This window comes from Lissotriton helveticus, chromosome 4_1 (genome assembly GCF_964261635.1).
Source record: "Lissotriton helveticus chromosome 4_1, aLisHel1.1, whole genome shotgun sequence".
In the NCBI taxonomy this organism is placed as follows: domain Eukaryota; kingdom Metazoa; phylum Chordata; class Amphibia; order Caudata; family Salamandridae; genus Lissotriton; species Lissotriton helveticus.
In genome coordinates this window covers 1,602,129,144-1,602,148,247 of record NC_136063.1, presented here as the reverse complement: position 1 = coordinate 1,602,148,247, position 19,104 = coordinate 1,602,129,144, and the positions used below count along the sequence as shown (strand labels likewise).

The following is a 19,104-nucleotide window of genomic DNA, read 5'->3' as shown; positions in this document are numbered from 1 at the left end:
GGTTCTCTGTCAGCAAATCATCTCCATCATCGTCCACGAACCCTTGCCGCCTTCATGGTGAACTACAAAAAAAACGAATTTCGCTACATAGGAGGAGACCCTTAGGAATCAATTTGCTTTTCCCCCCCAAAAACGTGCACTCTTTGCAATGCTTTCAATGGCAACACGTGCACGTTTGGCAATTCCCTTGCGGGAGCGAGCTTTTGGCGACATCTGTTTGTGATTAACTTTCAAACAGATGGTGCCCCTGCTCGATCCCACAAGAGAAACTTTGTGGGTCTTTTTTTCTAATCTTTTTGCTCGTCTGTTTCTGCAGGCACACTTCCCCCACTTTAACTGAGTGTCCAAGTTTGTCCAAATTATTACTGATGTTTCATGGGTGTAGTATATATGCTGGCTACAAGCATTTCGGTGAGCGCAAAATGTCAGCATTTTTGCAGCATATTTTTAGACAATACCAGTATGCACACGACCGCCTGTATGCTCTAGTGGGCTAGACTCAGTATAAATCTGCCCACCATCAGACACACTACTGGGCATGGTTTCGCACGTGCTTTGACTGCACATAGTGGGAAACATCCTTTACAACTAAACTTTTTCCACGCAGTACCTTTACAACGCAGGAATTACAACGCAAGTCGTTACGACTTACGCTGGAGGGCGCTGTAGGATAGGGAATAGTTTAATTTACTATCCAAAACCTTCCCTACTATCCACGGGGACTGGAGTTGGAATAGTAAATTAAACTATTCACTATCCAGCGCCCCCCAACGCAAGTCGTTGTAACGACTTGCATTGTAAAAACTGCGTTATAAAGGCATGCGTGGAAAAAGCATGCGTTTTAACGACATACATCCCACATAGTAGTCTTTGTGCGCGGTTATTGATAAGGGAGAATACACTTTCGGCTTGTTCCTGTCATCGCTCACCCTCCCTGTCGTATTCATATATGCCCTGTCTAGGACAGTATAAAGAAGCTGAGTTAACCGGCTGAACGTTCGTACTTACTGTCTGACCACTGTTAGTCCGCTGCTTCCCTTAACCGAAGGCAGGGAAACACATGGAATTGGGGCATTTGGCGGCAGCAGTGTCATGGACCGATCAAGATAAAGCCTCTTTAATACTGTTGACCATTGAAACCCCGAAGTGAATGGGACAGAATTGCGAACGTTAGTGTAAACTGTAATGCGAGTCGGGACCACAACACTGCTCCATGTCTTCAACGCTGCTTCCTCCCTGTTATCGAAGGGTGTTCATATTATCGAACATGCGGTCATCGAACTCCTTTTGATTGTGGTTCTGCAGATTAACATTATTTAGGCAGAGGTTGTCGTAACATTGTCCAAAGGGACGGGGTTCTGAAACGGTCTTGGATCCACTTTGTCTTGCACCCACGCCTCCGCTTCACAAAACAATTAGATTGCGTAACTCGCCATCGCGCAGCGTTTTTTGGGGTTTGTAAAGCCTCACCCCCACCAGCACTGAAGATCAAATTACTGGGCTCGATGTAGAAAACAGCAGACCCGAGAATATAAATCAAAATCACGTCTTCAGCGGTTCCTTGAAGATTAGTGATGGCTCAGCCAGAGATAGAGAGCTTAGGGTATTTAAATTACGAGCTGCCAGGAAGGGAAAGGAGCGGCCGCCGTGGTTGTATAGTGGTTGCGGGGGACCGATGCAAATAATGAGGTCGGGGAAAACTTTTTACTCTGGGAATCCATCAATTCGGGGTTAACATGTGGCTAAAAAAAGAGGGTGGAGTCGGCAGGGGCGGAGTCATGAAAAGCAGCCTAACAGTCCACATTTCTTATTTATTTTTATTTTTATTATTCGCGTTGAGGTAAATGTATCCGCTAACAGTGGTGACGGAGCACAAAGTGGTATGGGAACTGCGATGCTGCGCACAAGGGGGTGGGGTAGGGGGCGTAATAAGTGGGCGGGAATAAGCTAAAAATGTTACGTTTTTTCGGTAGCTACATATAAAACACGCAGCTTAAATTAATTCTAATATAAATGATGAAACCTCAAATAGTTAATGCATTGCACAAAATCCTGGTTGATGCAGTGGAGACTCGTGACTTGTGTGTGTTTAGTGCTACATGGTCTGTCTGTTTTAGAAAGCACTGAACATGTGCGCCATTTATTAATGAGTACCATTGAGTTGGATAACCAACATCTTTTCAGCGCCAAGATGCCCTTCTCAGTGAGCTTGCGCTTTACAAATACACTTTTTAAACTTGCATTACACACAGTATAAGAGGCTGCCCCAGAATGTGCAAAAAGGTTTGGGATAAAAGGGGTTTTCAAAATGTATATATTTTTTTGTCTTAAAAGCTAATACCACAACTTAGCTGGTAGCTCTTGGGAGTTACAATACTCCTCAAAGAATGTATATCAGTAAGCAATTAATTTTGGTAACTTTCTTTTTAAAGCGCATTCTTCACATTTTAGCTGGTGGCTCCCTTACAATATCTCACAGAGAACACGTGTTATGAGGAAGCTTCAAGTTATACCATCAATTAAAGCCACTACCGGATTTTAGGCGCCCATTACGTTTGCAGACTGACCAGTTGTGTACATTTACACTTCTGGCAAGCCTCATGGCAAGAAGGCTTGTCCAGCTGTTTCTCTCCCTCAGTTTCACAGCACAGGAGCCTCCCCGAATGGCACTTCAGCTGAAGCATTTCAACTCGTAATTAACCGTCTCGACTAAGTAGGGGAGCTGGTTTCCTAACAATAAACTATTGGTATATCTTGCCCCTCAGTCCAACTGGTTCCCCCTTTATTCTAGCACCGCTGCTACTCAGATAGCGTGGGCCCGTGCCAATCGGAGCTTTTGCTTGTGGCGCAATCATTTAAAGAGCAAGTGTCTTTATAGGAAGCCAGTGAAAGCCTTTGAGTTGCAAAGACCTGGAAGTACAGACGGGGAAATAGAGTAGCGATGGTGAAGCATCATTTTGAATGTTCTGTACACTCCTAGGTACTCATTAATGCCTAAACATAGTCTCCCTCTTCTCCACCCAGCCCGAGTTTGAGACCATTGTAAGTAATAAAAAAACTGAAGTGTAAGACTTCACGTTTACATTTACTGCATCCTAAATACGAAGTAAATGTAAACGTGAAGTTTTATACTAACTTAGAAGGTCCCAAAAGCGAGACCTATTGGCTATGCCAATGCTTGTTTTAATAGTGTCCAGCAAAATGCTCCTTACCCAGTCAAGTTTGGCCATCAAACAGAGGGACCTCACTTTGACCCTGCTGATGTTACCACATGTCATAGGCATCTTTACCCCGCTATCTCTTGCCCTCCACCCCTGTTCCTGAAGGTCTTCATCTGCCCTGGCATGCATGTTGCAAGGAAATGTCGCTGTCCTCCATTCTCATAGCTCTTACTGGAGTCTGCTCCAGGCATGTTTCTTTCCTCCGGCTTCCATCTTGGAAACTTGCAAACTCGGCTAGAGGATACCCCCTTTTCTGCTCTACTGTGGTCCCCTATTGTGACTGGATAGAGAGTTAGAGATTAAAAGTGTGGTAAATGTCTTTCTTTCATTATCATTGTAGTTCTTTGTAGTTTGGAGACAGTATTCTTTAGTCATCACTTAGAATGCTAGGTATGCAATATGGAATGTATTTGTGGGGAGTTCTAGTTGGATTGTCAGAAAAGCGGTTAGAGCTGATCTGACTAGACTACTGAACTCATACACCTGTGGGTCTTTTATTCAATCTTAAATAAATAAGATTTACATTTTTTAAGTCTCCTCCGCTCTTTACAAAAAGCTCGTGACTTAGACATAACCAGAAATGTAATATCATTTAGCAGCCTTAGCTCCCTTCCCTCGTCCCCGATCAAACCGTGCAATTCACAATACTGAGAGGGTGTACTCCTGCTCAACCTCTAAAGCGTTTGTATGGACTGGTTTTTAGAGCAGCACAGTGCCGGGCCCTGTCTTTTGATCAAGCACCGGAAATGGATGTCATGCGCCTGCTTTATCTTTCCTTTGGCATTTACAGATCCGGAAACTAAAATTCCAACAGTCGGAGAATCATAAAGGATCGTCAGCAGAGCCGCTTTCCCAGGGAAATGAACTTTGGCCCCAGAAAGTATGCAGACATAAAGCATCTTTGTATTCCGGTTGAATTTGTGTTTCATTTAATGAGCTGATAAACGAAAGAGGTTGTGTATGTGAAATATTGTTTATCTAGAAATGAGTTCTCCATGCTTCTGAAGACCTCTTTTGCAGACATATAATCTAGTAGTAGCAAACACAGTGCATTGTACTTTAATTCATGTATAAAGTTATGTGGACACACGAATGCAGGTTTTCTTTATTTCAACATTGACATACTTCTATAACACTCTATTCACTTTGCTTCTGCTGCTTCAAAGTGCTAATGTAACACTTAAGTGCAATTCACTATTGGTTGACAATGTCAAAGTATGACACTTGAAGCTATAGGTTAATAATAATAATAAGACTATGTTTGATTACTTAAAACCATTACAATTTAAAACACATTAGATTCATTTGTAAAAAAGACAACTGAATAAAAACTACAAAACTCTTTTTCTTTAAATTCTTTTAAGCCATGTAAGCGATTGTTTGCCCAGGAAGCCATGTTCAGATCGGCAATTATTAGCAGTCAAGGGCGCTGCTGAGGTGAGGAAGATTTAGCAACACTGGTATCTCCCAACAGTTTTGACGCCTTAATAGGTATAGGTTATGTCTCTCTAACTACTTTTAATTATCGTAGCCATCAAATATACCTCTCAACTGTTCAAATGCTACTTTTCTGTTTTCAATTAATTTAATGCTTAAAAATAACTGTGGTTATTGAATATGTAACCATAATAAGTCTTACTAGAAAGCCAGGCTGTGTATGGCTAGAAGTTTATAAATTATTTGTTTGAGGCGTGTTTGACTGTAAATACACATGCTCTACATACTCCTACCATCTGTTGGGTCTGCATGTGTGGTGCAAGTTCTTTTTCTTCAATGAAGTCTTTCGAGGCGTGAGGTAAAGTGACTCTTCCTCTTGGTGAAAATGTGCATGGGCGTCAACTCCATTTTAGATTGTTTTCTTTCCGCCATCTGGTTCAGACATGTTTTACTGCGCTCCGATTCAAGACCGTATCGGACTCCTTTCGGTTCATAATCCATCCTTACCCTCGTTTGTATTGTTATCGAATGCGTTCCCATCTTTGCATTTTGAAATTCAGGAAACTACCGACTGTTGGATCTACGTGCTTCAACTGTGGCCTTCAGGCCTTGTCCTTACGGGCCTGTATTTCTATCTCTTATTCTTCGTTTTAGAATGCCTTGCCGATGGAATGGACTCCATTCCATTTTTGTCCGAAGTGCCACACTGAGTACCCATGGACCGACCTTCATCAGTTTTTCAACCTATGCTTATCTTTCAATCATGCTGATCATTTCGGTTGAAAAAATCCTTAAGGACTGACAGGCACGTCGCAGGAGATACACTGTAGGGAGGTTAAAGAGACACCTGACCTCTTCGGTCAACAGGATGTTGAGGGAGAGGCGGAGGAACTCCTTAAGGCCTCTGTGGCCGAAGAAGTGGCTTTTTCCATAGAAGGCTCTGACTTGGCGATCGACCTCCAGATGCAGGACTTTCCACTGGGTCAGCGTACCTTAAGTACTAACGTCCCTGTCCTGCCGCCAAAACATTTGGTTCCGACTGAACATGTCTCCCGGGGCAACCACTGCCAACAAGCCATGGTCTTCAATGAACATCTGCTACGTAGGCCTTGATCTCTGGCTCGCCACCACAAGCACCGCCAAAACCATCTGCTTCCGCATTGTCAGCCCTCTTCATCTTTGGCTCCGACCACGTCCACCCTGAAACCACTCTTGGTACCGAAAATTCCGAGACTGGCATCAAAATCTGGTTTTACTACGCTACTTCAGTCTAGCCAATCCTCCAAACAATGCAGGAACTGCTCGATCCACGGCATAAATAGCTGCACATACAGCCTCAGGCTGGCCACATCCTAGGCATGATTGTGATATCTGTGCCACCTCCATGAAAATGGTAACTTTCCTTTGGAGAAGTAATGGATTTGCCGGTGCATTGTTAAAAAGAGGGAGACGAGGCTACTAGTCCCTTGCACTCTCCTCTATCTACTTATCCACCACCCCTCCCACCACCACTACTACTGTCACCTCCTCCACCGTTCATTTCACCACTTTCGCCATCTCTGCCTCATTCTTAGAGTGATCCGCTAGATATTACTCTAAAGGGATCCCCACATTTCCTCACAGACGGGCATGGGTGTGATGATTCTCATGATGCACCACATCCCCAGACCCCATACCAGATTGTTGTTGATCCCCCCATTGGACACTGATCCAGACCTGTACCCTGCTAAACTATTGCCTCCTGATGACATCACCTGATAATACCTCTTCTGCAGGGCTGCAGCATATCACTAGGTCCAGCTCCATAAAGAGTCTATAGAAGCCCTAGAATCTGTGCATACAGCTGCCAGGGATATTAATACTAGTGTGCTACCAGGGATAGTAGTACCAGTGTATTGCTGGAAAGTCATTCTTGGCTGCACATAACTGGTTTTAAGCCAGAAATTCAGCAAGCACTCTTAAATGCCCCATTTGACAAGGAACATCTGCCTGGTTTACAAGTTGACCAAGCATTAGAAAAGATGAAGTACATGGACGTTGTTAAATCCATGGGTGCACTCCCCCACTAAATAGTGACTCCCTTCTCTTCCCCCAATCATTTAACACCTGTGTGGGCCAACTACAATAATTTCTCCCAACCAGGTGATCTATAACATTGGATCAGTGAGTGTTGGACATTATCCAACATGGTTATTGACTGGAGCTTCTCATCACACCTCCAAACATTCCACCTTGCACACACAAACTCTCTGTGGAATATCAAAAGCTGCTCAAACAAGAAGTTCAAGCTCTCTTGCTCAAAGGAGATTTAGAGCCTGTCCCTCTTCAACATCAAGGGTCAGGGGTATACCTTCTCACCCCCAAAAAGAACAGCTAACTATGGCCCATCTTAGGCCCTTAAATCATCACATCCCATCAGAGTATTTCCATATGGTCACCCTCCATGACGTGATCTCACTTCTCCAACAAGGTGACTTTACCAGAACTAGACTTGATGCCTATTTTCATATCACAATCTATCAAGAATACCGCTAATACCTCCGTTCAAAGTCCTCCCATTTAGGTTGACTTCTATACCCCAGATGTTCAGCAAATGCTTGGCAGTGGTAGCAGCATATATACGCATACAAAACCTCCATGTCTTCCCATATCTGGACAACTGACTTATCCAGGGCAGTACCCTTTCTCTGTTTCACCAACACACTCGCGACACTATAGATATGCAACAAGAGAACAGCCTCGCCTCCCCTGGTAACAACTCAGGAAATGAGGCCCCGCTCTGTCCGTGGGTACCTCGGGACACGCCTGAGCCGTAAACGTAATTACCAGGGGAGGGGAAGCTGTTCTCTCGTGCATTATAGGTGTCATCATTACACCATATTCTACAGAGAACTCACGTCAACTTGGTAGGTTGTAATTGGTTCAACCTATCTGGATGTTTTTCACTTTTTCACGCAGTAGCATTATCTGATTTAGATTCTGAGGAAGGCCAACATTTCTTTTGATCGGAATGGCTGAAACATGTAGACCTTGACTCGAACTCAGGCAGTTATTATTTCAAACTGTTTTTGCACTGATTTTTAATTTGGTGATCATTGGATGAGGAATAAAGGTGTTCTCTATTGTTAACCAATTTTAAATTGCACAAAATCACCGACACTTCAGCACTGCGCCCATTACACTTGGAAACTTTCTGGTCTTCACATCTGCTGGATTGTAGCAAATCCTAAAGATACTCTATTTTGAAAACATCCGTGAGCTCCTCCCTCTTAGAGAGGGGGTTGTAGCCCTTGGTTGCACCTAGATGCAACCTAGAGGAGATCCCAGATGATGAAGCATGTCACTACGGTGAGTGATGGGATTCCTTCCTTTTGAAAGAATTTTCCACAGAACAGACCACACCAGAGGGTCCTTTCTCTTCTCCTCTCTTTTCCTTTGTTTGTGCCAGCTGCGTTGCAAACGACTTTAAGGCTCGATTAGACCCATGGACATTTTGTTGGTCACTATAGATATGCTCCATCAACTAGGGTTTGCCATCAATGCACAAAATCCTATTTTCAATCTTTACAGGTTCAGCCATATCTGGGGGCTATTCTCAACACACAGGTGGGATTGGCCTATCGCAATGTAGCAAGGATTCAACAACTCTAGAGAATACTACCACATTTTCAAGCCAATCAAAAACTAACAGTCAAAATAATTGTCTGCTGGGTATGATGGCCTCCTGCATGACCATAGTGCCACATGCACAATTGCACATGCATCCTCTGCAGGAATGTCTAGCACAACAGTAGTCTCAGTCACAGGGTCAGTTAGAAGATCTAATGTTGATAGCCAAACTCATCGCTCTCTGCAGTGGTGGAACACACAAAACCTGTTAAAAGGGTGACCATTTCTCGACCCTGTTAGACAAATTGTTCTGCAGCGGACCCTTCCCTCACAGGATAGGGAGCTCACCTACAGGATCTCACTGTTCAGGGTCTCTGGAACACCAAACACCAGGGTCTCCACCTCAATTACCTCCAGCTTCAGACTGCTCACCTAGCATTAAAAGCGCTCCTACCACATCTGATAGGCAGGGTTGTTTTAGACTGATCAGACAGTATGACAGCATGTACAAAAATGGGGGGAGGGGGGTGGCACACCCTCTACAGTTATCATGCCAATGTCAGACTAATTGGCATTAGGCAATACTTCACAGCATCCATTTGCTAGCGGAACACCTCCAGAGGACAGAGAACAACTTTGCCAACCTCCTTAGCAGAATGCAGCAGCAGGTCCACAAGTGGGAACTCCACCCCAGGTCTTCCTCCCATACCTCCACAAGTGGGTTTTTCCACAGATAGACATGTTCACATCCAACAACACAAAATGCCCAAGCTTTGCCTCCAAGGTCAATGAACTGGTCATGGAGATTTGCCTATGCATATCCGCCTCCCCTGTTTCTGGTTTGGAGGCTCAGGCAAACATCCCTCCCTCTAGTAGCTCCCACTTTGGCTCGACAACCCTGGTTCACCACACTACTCAAACTCCCTGTAGTTCCCCATAAGAAGCTTCACCTCAACCCGGACTGTCTCACTCAGAACCATGGTGAAATCGGGCATCAAAATTCAAGGGAACTCAACCTTGCGATTTGGCTCCTGAGGTAATAGAATTTGGTTACCTAAATCTCCCACCTGAATGTATGACCATTGTTAAAGAAGCTTGTTGGCCTACGACTAGAGCATTTATTTATTTAACATGTTTTATATAGCGCTAGCTGGATCCGGGGGTATCAGAGTGGTTTACATGAGTATACATTGTAATATAGCAACATTTACAATGAGGTAGTATTCAGAATTAATACAGACGATAGAAAGCAATTTAAATATTACACAATCAAATTAAACTAAATAAGTTGCCATGGGTTACAGCAAATCATGAGGGATTAGGCTAGAGCGAGAGGGGAAGGATGTCAAATAGGGAGGAAGGGTAAGGAAGGGGAGAGGTAAAGGAGGGGGATAGTTAAGGCAATTTGAAACAGCTATAAATAGATACAATTATTTGCATATAATAGGTTTACAATGAGGTGGTATTCGAAACCCCACAAGAAGGTGAAAACAACTCTAGTTATTATACCATCACATTACATGAGTTACAAAGGGTTACAGCAAGTCTTGAGAGATTAGGCTAGCGTTTGGGGGAGAGGATGGAGAAGAGGGGGGAAGTGTAAGGAAAAGGAGGGAGGCTGGGTGGGGGAGGTTTCGGTAATACCAGGTGTGATGAGGCAGGTCATATAGGAAAGAATGGAGCGAGGAGTTAGTGGGCGAAGGAAGATGAGAGATTGGGAGGAGAGCAATAGGAGGTAGGGGAGGGAAGAGAGCGCAGGAGGGGATTTAAGTACCCCAGTATTTGGTAAGCAGGAGAAGTTTACGGTCTTTTTTTAAGCTGGCGTAAGAGGGGTTGCAACGAAGATCTTTGGAAAGGGAATTAAAGAAGTATGGTGCGTTCCCAGAAAAGGATCGAGATTGTGTGGTATTCTTGTTTAATAGAGGAGGGACAAGAGCGAGGGTGTTGGAGCTTCTCAGTGGTCTAGAGCAGCCGGCTGAGTGAAGTTTATCTGTGGGGTATTGCGGGGTGCATTGATGCAGGGCTTTGTGCGTAATGCAAGCTGTCTTGTAGGAAGCTCTTCCTTCAACGGGCAGCCACTTAAGGCTTTAAGGGTAGGGGAGATGTGATCAAACTGTTTGTGGTCGCTAATGAGCGTAGCTGCAAGGTTCAGAACTGATTTGATTGGGGCGAGGTGGGCTTTAGGAGTACCAGCGAGGATGGCGTTACCATAGTCGATTTTTGACAGGACCTGCGATTGGACAACTAATTTAAAGTCAGCTGGAATGTAGGGTTTTATTTTCTTTAAGTGATGGAGTGTGAAGAGAGCGCTTTTGGCCAAGCTTTTTATGTGGGGGATAAGAGTGAGGTTCTGATCAATGTTAAAACCGAGGGATTTAACTGAGTTAGAAATAGTGAGAGAGCATTTGAGTGCTGTAAGGTCCGAGATCCAGGATAAAATAGGGAGAGAGTTGTTCTTAGGGGAGAAATGAATGATTTCAGTCTTTTTTGGGTTGAGTTTGAGGTGGTTGTGTTGGAACCAGGCTTGAATCTTACTCAAGGCATCATTGAGGTGAAGGACGTCTGAGCAGGATTGAATCTTAAAGTAAAGTTGTGTGTCATCGGCGTATAGGTGGTAATTGATTCCTGCTTGTTTAAGGATGAGGGTGAGGGGTTCCATGAAGAGATTAAATAGAGAGGGGAAGAGGATAGAGCCCTGTGGGACCCCTAGAGAGACGGGCGGAGGTTTAGAAAGGCAGTCGTGGATTTTAATTTGCTGGGTTCTATGTTGGAAAAAGGAAGTGAACCATTTGAGGACTGAATCGTTGATGCCAAAACGATCTTTAAGTGTGTTAAGAAGCGTAGAGTGATTAACAGTGTCGAAAGCAGCGGATAGAGCAAGGAGAATGAGTAGGGAGGATTCGCCTTTGTCGAGGGAGTGATGGATGTCATCAATTATGTTTAGCATTGCTGTTTCTGTACTACAGCCCTTTCTGAAGCCTGATTGGAGCCGGTCTAGAAGATTGAAAGAATCAATGTGTCTATCTAGTTGGAGCAGGGCGCATTTTTCAAGGGTTTTTGAGAGAAGAGGGAGGTTAGAGATAAAACAAAGGTTATTTAGGTCATTAGGGTCACCAGCGGGATTTTTTATGATGGGAGTGATTTGTCCCAGTTGGAGGAACGCAGGGACACAGAAGTAAAGGAGGAGTTGATGATTGAGGTCCAATAGGGGGCAATGATATATATGTTTTAGATCTTGTCAAGGTTGGGAGGGAGAGGATCTTTAGTGTGAGATGATAGTTTCAGTCTGGAAATGACGTTAAGGACATCCAGTTCAGTGATTGGATGGAAGTTGTGCCAAGAAGCATTATTTTTTAGTTCAAGTACGATGGGGCCTGGTTCAAGAATAGGGAAGATAAGAGGGATTCATAAGGAGTCTTGAGGGAGCGTAGAGAGTGAAGGAGAATTTGAGGAAATGTCTGATGAGGGTAGTGGGTTAAGAAGGAGGGGGGTTATGGCGAAGGATTGATCAATTTTTGGAGATTTTTTCTGAAAAATAGTTGGCAATTTCCTCGCATCTCTCAGTGGTAGCAATCCCCTTGGGGGCTGCAGAGGAAGTTTGGTTTTTCACAATGCTGAAGAGTTCCCTAGGTCTGTTTTTGGCCCGGTCGAGTTGGGAGCGGAAAAATTATGTCTTAGCATTGAGGATGTGTTTTTTATAGTTGGATCTATCGGATCTGAGGAGAGAGAGGTTAAAGGGGGAAGGGTTTTGCCTCCATAAGCGTTCAGTCGATCTAAGTGAACGCCGCTCATTGTTGAGCTCCGGATTGAACTAGGAATTGGAAGAGTTTTTCTTTCGTTTTAGTTTGGCTGGGGCACTTTGGTCAAGGACCTCAACGATGGATTTGCTAAAGTGTTCGGTGAGGTCATTAGCATTTTGGGAGGGAGGAGAGAGTTGAAGTTGACCTTTGACTTTGGCCTCAAGTTCGCCTGGGGGGATAAGGTGAAGATTCCTGGTCTGTTTCATCTGGTTGATGGTTTTGGGTGGAGGGGGTGGAACCGAATTGGTGATCGTGAAAAGGATGAGGTGGTGGTCGGACCAGTCGATGGGAACTATGGAGGAACTCATGTTTGTAATGATAGTGTCAAGAGTGGCTCCTTTGGAGTGAGTGGGAGTGTGGCACAGTTGTTTAAGGTCATTGATGTCGAGTAGATCAGTGAGTAGATCAGTGAGGAGGTTAACCATAGGATCGTCGTTTTGTTCCAATGGACGTTAAAATCTCAGAGGAAGAAGTTTTTAGAGTTGGAAAGGGAGGACTGGGTGAGAAAGTCCAACAACTCTTCAACGAAAGGAAGAGGGTCGCCGGGAGAATTATAGATGTTGTGTAGTCTAATTGGAGGGGAGACTAGCACTTTAAGTTCTGCTCCGAGGTATACCAAAGTAGAAAGATCGGGGATAGGCACAGGGGAGAGTTGGAGTTCGTTTTTATAGATTATTGCTAGACTGCCACCAATTTTGACAGGTCTATCTTTTCTGAGGATGGAGTAGCCAGGGGGGGAGAGTATATGAAGAATGGAAGAGGAGTGATCTTTAAGCCAAGTTTCAGTAAGAAAGGCAATGTCAATGGATTCGCTATGGATGGTTTCTGAAATTTCAATCGCATGTCGGACTGCCGAGCGACAGTTAACCAGCATGCAATTCAAAGGTATAGGGTTGCTTGTAGAGGGAGGGCAGGGGTGGATTGTGGTCAATTGCTGGGGAAGTCTTGGTGAAGTTGGAATTCTGTTAGTCCCAAGGATCACGGGGATAGGAGCCTGTGGGTTCAAAGGGTCGGGAGAATAAGAGCAGGGGGGTAAGGATTAAAGGTGTCTGGGATATCAGAGGCGGGGGGAGGGTCGGGGCGCAGAGGGTTCGGAGGGGGGTAGTATCCTGTTGCTGGGTGAATGTAGAGTAGTTTTGATCAGTCCACAGGGGACTAGAAGGATTGGGGCGGTTAAGTGAGGAGAGGGAGTTAACATCTTTTCTGAGAAAGCAGAGTTCAAACTATAGGTTAGCGAGATGGATTTCTAGGTTAAAAAGCGTCTGGGGAATAAGGTTGAAGGGTATGGGGATGCGAGTTCAGGAGGACTTGGAGGATGATTTATGTTAGTCAAGACAAGCGGCCTGGGGAGAGGGAGGGAAGGGAGCCCGGGTGGGGAGTGTAGAAAAGAGTTTCGATTTATGGCTGAAAGGAGGGAGGTGAAGTGGGATGCGTCAGTCAATGGGGGCCAAGAAAGTCAGGAGAAGGGAAGGGGAGCTCGTTGGAAGTGAGGATAGTGGACCTCCTGGTTAAGAAGATGAAGGTCAGCTAGAGGGGAAGAAGTTGGAGCAGGTGCTTGAGTCGGCGAGAGGTCAAATTGAGGGGGCTGGGAGGAAGAAGAAGATGGGAGGGGAGGCTGCTGTGAGATGTTGGAGCCTCAATAGGTGGGGAGAGAGTAAGGGTGGTTGTTTAGGCAGTTGGTGAATCATTAGGAGGGACCGTAGTTAAGGTAGGGGATAGACTGGGAATCTGTGTTTGGGAGACCTCCATGGTGTTTGGGAGACCTCCATGGTGTTTTCAAAGTGTTAGAGGGGGGTTAGAGTAGGTGACAGAGGAGGCGTAGGGTCCGATTGCGATAGGGAGGCTGATAGAAGGGGGGGACTGCTGTAAGATGTTGGAGTCTCACGCAGGGGAGAGAGAGTAAGGGTGGATGCATAGTCAGTTGGTGAATCATTTGGAGGGACAGTTAAGTTATGGGAAAGAATGAGAGTCAGTGCTTGGGAGACTTCCATGGTGTTTTCACAGTCTGTAAGAGGGTGGGAAGGAGTAGGTGAAAGAGGAGGCGTGGGGGTCAGATAGTGAATGGGAGGGTGATGGGTCAGAGGATGGTGTCGAGAGTAGGTAGGTTAAGGCGCTGAAATGGAGTTCAAAGATGGTGAGATGTTTTTCTGAGGCTTGAATGAGGATATTTCCAGATTTGAAAATGGAGATGTCTATTTCGCCACAAAAAGTAGGGGAAGGGGAGATAGATAGTTTCAAGCCATATGGGATTTTGCATGACTTTGTGATGGGGAGGTGGTGAAGGAAGGTGCTTTTCCATTTAGAGGGGCGCTTGGAGTAGAAGATATAGTTGGTTTTTATGATAGAGGTGAGACTGCGGTAGTTATCTACGAATAGCGTTTCTTGGTGAAGAATTAGTGCTTAAAGTTTTTCTTGCGCAGCTAAATGGAAAATATGTCTTTTACTGCTTTAATAGCACATTGATCCATTTAATGCAACTGTACACAACATTGTTTGCTACCTTCATTTTCAGCTCTCTGGCCTTGCCTACACTTCAATACATGTACATTTAGCTGCAGTGGCTGCCCACACACAAAGCAGGCAATTCTTACCTTTGTTCAAAGTGCCAGTTATTAAGGCCTTTATGGAAGGCCTTAAAAGGGTAATTCCACCCAGAATTTCACATTGTTCTCACCAGACTTATGGGGCCACCATTTGAACCATTACATAACTGTCCGCTCCAATTTCTTATCTTGAAAGGTCACCTTTTTAATTGCGATTACTTCACTTATGCATGTCGGTGAGCTCCAGGCACTAACCTTAGAACAACCTTTCTTTCAACTACATAGGGATAGGTTGGTCCTTAGCATAACACAAAATTCCTTCCAAAGGTGGTTTCCTCTTTCCACCTTGACCAATCAGATGAGTTGCCTGTTTTCTTCCCTCAACCAGACTCAGTTGACGAAAAGGCTCTTAATAAACTTGATGTTAAAAGTTCTAATGCACTACATTGACTGAAACCGAGATTTCTGTCAAGCTAAACTACTTTGTTGCTTTTTGTCTCCTCCCAAAGGAAAATCCGTGTCTAAATCTGACATTTCTAGATGATAATTAAATGTATTCAGACATGTTACTTCAAGGTTAAAAGGACTTCACGTACACCCCCTAGAGCATACGCTGCTTGTAAAATAGGGGCTTCCATGGTCTCCCAGGCAATATCCCAATAGCTGATATATGTAAGGGAACTGCATGGTCGACATCACACACTTTCACTAAACATTATTGTGTGAATGTTCTAGCATGTCCGCAAGCTAATGTAGGTCAGCCAGTGCTATGTACTCTTTTTCAAACAACCACAACACCCAAATGGTTTTACAGTCCATGCAAAGCATGTGTATTTACAGCCACACAAACCTTAAACGGATTAGGTTACTTACCCTGTAAGCATCTGTTCTTGACATGTAGTGCTGCAGATTCACATGAGCCACCCTCCTCCTCGTACACCTGTGGCTGTTGCAGTTCCTTTTTGGGTCTCGGCTAGAAGCGCGTTCTCGCCAGAGAACCATAGTCGTCTGCTCAGCCGACAAGACCTGACAAGGAGTGGAGACAAGAGCTGGACAGGCGCGCAGCATTGTCTATGGCGGAGGCGGATTCCGACGCGCGCCTTGGGATTGGGTCGCGCGTGTGAGCTTGTAACGTAGACAGCTCACGCGCGCGACCCAATCCAAAGGCGTGCGTCGGAATGTCGGGCAGGCACGGAGCTCACAGGCGCAGGGGTTCACAGGGAGGACAGAGGGATCCCGGCAGACTCGTTATCTTCCCCCAGCTCTTTTTTTTTCACGGTGGGCTGCGACATTAATCACCCCTGCGAGTGACTTGAGAATACTGACGTGCTTGGTAAAGTATTTGGGAAAACTTCGTATAGTTTTAATGAAAGTGGTCTGAAGTGTTTCTCATCTGGCCTTATGTGCGTGCCTTGACCTGCGCGCGCGCCTCACGCACGGGCTCACGATTTAGCACGAAAAACGTGTGGATGACGTGAGGTCGGGTAAAAACAATAGTTGATCGGAAAAAGCCCTATTTGCGTGAAATTGTTGGTGAGTAAAATACTTAAAAAACGATTAGTCTTCCAGGTCATCACCTCAGGCACGGTGCTGACGCAGTTATTCACACCGCTCTGATGATGCACCTCAGGCAGGGGCTCACAGCTGTTATTATTATTCACACAGCTCTGATGATGCACCTCAGGCACAGGGCTGACGCAGTTATTATTCACACAGCTCTGATGATGCACCTCAGGTAGAGGCACACAGCTGTTATTATTCACACAGCTCTGATGATGCACCTCAGGCACGGGGCTGACAGTTATTATTCACACAGCTCTGATGATGCACCTCAGGCAGGGGCTCACAGCTGTTATTATTCACACAGCTCTGATGATGCACCTCAGGCACGGGCTGACGCAGTTAGTATTCACACAGCTCTGATGATGCACCTCAGGCAGGTGCTCACAGCTGTTATTATACACACAGCTCTGATGATGCACCTCGGGCACGGGCTGACGCAGTTATTATTCACACAGCTCTGATGATGCACCTCAGGCACGGGCTCACGGCTGTTATTATTCACACAGCTCTGATAATGCACCTAAGGCACGGGCTCACAGCTGTTATTATTACAGCTCTGATGCGCTCTCTAATACTCTTTACTAATAACTCTCTCCTACTCACTATCAACATCTCATTCTACTACTTACTCTGTGTGGGTGCTAATGCAATAGGTCTCGCATATGCAAGCGATGAAGCCATAGGCAATGTAAATGACAATGCCATTTATTTATGATTTTAAAAAAATCATGAGCAATGCCAATAGCTCTACCTTTAATGCTGCCGAGACCATTGCATTGTAAAAGGTTGTTACTTTTCTACATGCATGGACATCTCTTTACTGATGCTTGCTCAAACTCCCTTCTCCTGCGGGAAAACAATCCAACAATGGAGTTGATGCCCATGTGCATTATCACCAAGAGGAAGAGTCACTTACCCTCATGACTGGAAAGACTTCTATGAAGAAAAACAATTTGCACACATCGGACCCAACACTATGGATGGATGGGTTTTTATATAGCGCAATATCACCGCCAGGTCTCAAAGCGCTTTGCATTGGGAACCCGTCCTGGTTTTTCCCTGTGAGACAGCCCCTACTGGGTATCCCCAAGGTGAAAGCCAGGCATCCCGCCGCGGGGGGCCGTAGTGGAGATTAAGCAAGCTATTGCCCAGAGTTGCAGAGTGTGAACCTGTGATTCGAGTAGGCACCGAAGCGAGAATTACCGAGTCCGTGGACATTTTGGGCTCAAGACCCTGCCGCGTCGGGAATTGAACCCTGGTCCCGGGTCTGATCTCAGCGTCCGGATCTGCCTCCTCTAACCAGTGAGCCACACTTCTCCACCTCCACTAGATGGTAGGAGTATGCAAAGCATGTGAATCTACAGCCACACATGCCAAAAAAAAATGCCTACAGGTTAAGTAACATCCTTTATAGGAATAATATACATGTAATGTGTATATTGCATTACATAACACATACACATTAGAGTTGTAGAGCTTTAGTTCATAAAAGGATATTGAAACTTTAAAGAGCTTATATTTAATGTAGCAGAAAAACATATAGTTTATCATGTCTCTGAGGAATTTGTATATACTAATTCACACAATGTGTATGCATGTGTAATAGTGATGTCATTTCGTAAGCATCTGCTTTGTGCAGCGTTTTATGAAACACCTGCTATTAATGAAAACTAATTGTTATGGTCTAACTCACTTTTCCTAATCATAGATTTGTTTTTTTCCAACTGATTTTGCTGTGTTTACATTAATTTGCTTCTTTAATTGAACCTTGTTTGCAATATGTTCTTTTAATTTGATTGCTTTATTGCATGCTGAGTTTATATTTTTGTTTTTTAGATTTGACACTGTTGACGGCATGTAAGTGGTATTTTTAATTTATTTCAAAGGCTGATGCTACTACTTAATATTATAAAATGGTATATGATTTTTCAAGATGCAAGTTTTCTTTTAATCTTTAATGCACATTTTTATGTAATCATTAATGCACATTTGTATTTAATCTTCTCTGTGACGTTAACTTTACTACCCCTCAAACTGCAAAATATCCACAAGTTATCACAACATTTCCTGGAGAAACTGTCTAAAGTCATGTTCAGTACTGTAGAGAGTTGCTTATTGTAACAGTCCCTCCAAATTTCTACGTTGGCAGATCTGACTTTCTCGGTATTTATTGTGAACCATCTGGAAATAACGTTTAATTGCAGCATCTGTGCCATTTTGTCATTGTTGTACTCCGAGGATGTTGTGTTGCATGAATAGTGTTAACACGTCATATTTACGAAATGTGCAAACTCTTTCCTCCCACCCTTTCAGAACATACCCTTCATAACTGAAAGCATTCTTGAATGTGTGTTTTATTACTTGCTTGTATGACAGTGACATTACACACCTACCTTATAATAAGTTGTGTTAAACCAGAACAGTAGAAGTTAACTCTTAGATCTCCGAGAATATACACACCTTTCTCTACAGCAATGCCCCACGAATCTAAATCGATCTGAAAGAATAATTTGTCTGCAGCTTCCAAGGTTATCATAACTTTGCTATAGACTGGTCTGTAAGCGGATGGAATCCTGTAATGTACTACTTATGTCTGTTGATACTGTTTGTGACGTCACATACCCTACATCATTTTCAGGCAGTTATTTATCATGTGCTAATGGCATGAAAGGGACAATGTTCATCTGTTCCTAAGTAGAGTTGCATAAACTTGGCTCAAGAATAGAAAATCACAAGGGGTAATCACTGTTCCCTAATCAAATCGCTGTCAATTATTCTGCATTAAAACCAGGTCCGTAACCCCCAGTCTGACTTTCAGTGGTAGGCACTTCGCACCAAAGGATGAGCCCTCAGCAACACGGAGGACAATGCTTTCTGCTTTGATCTTTTTAGTCGTTTACTGAATAACCCTTACCTTTATTCACTCCGCCT

At 44.3% G+C, this 19,104-nt stretch overlaps 1 protein-coding gene across 2 annotated transcripts in view; it reads left to right on the top strand.

The window, feature by feature from the left end:
* SEPTIN7 (septin 7) overlaps positions 1–19,104 on the top strand; it is a 525,571-nt gene that overhangs the window by 459,416 nt on the left and 47,051 nt on the right. The window contains exon 11 of one of the 2 annotated variants that reach the window (XM_078688224.1): positions 18,010–18,030. The exons of the other annotated variant lie outside the window; for it this stretch is intronic. Coding sequence (XP_078544350.1) covers positions 18,010–18,030 — 21 coding nt within the window. The remainder of the gene's footprint in view (positions 1–18,009; positions 18,031–19,104) is intronic. 2 annotated transcript variants of the gene reach the window in all.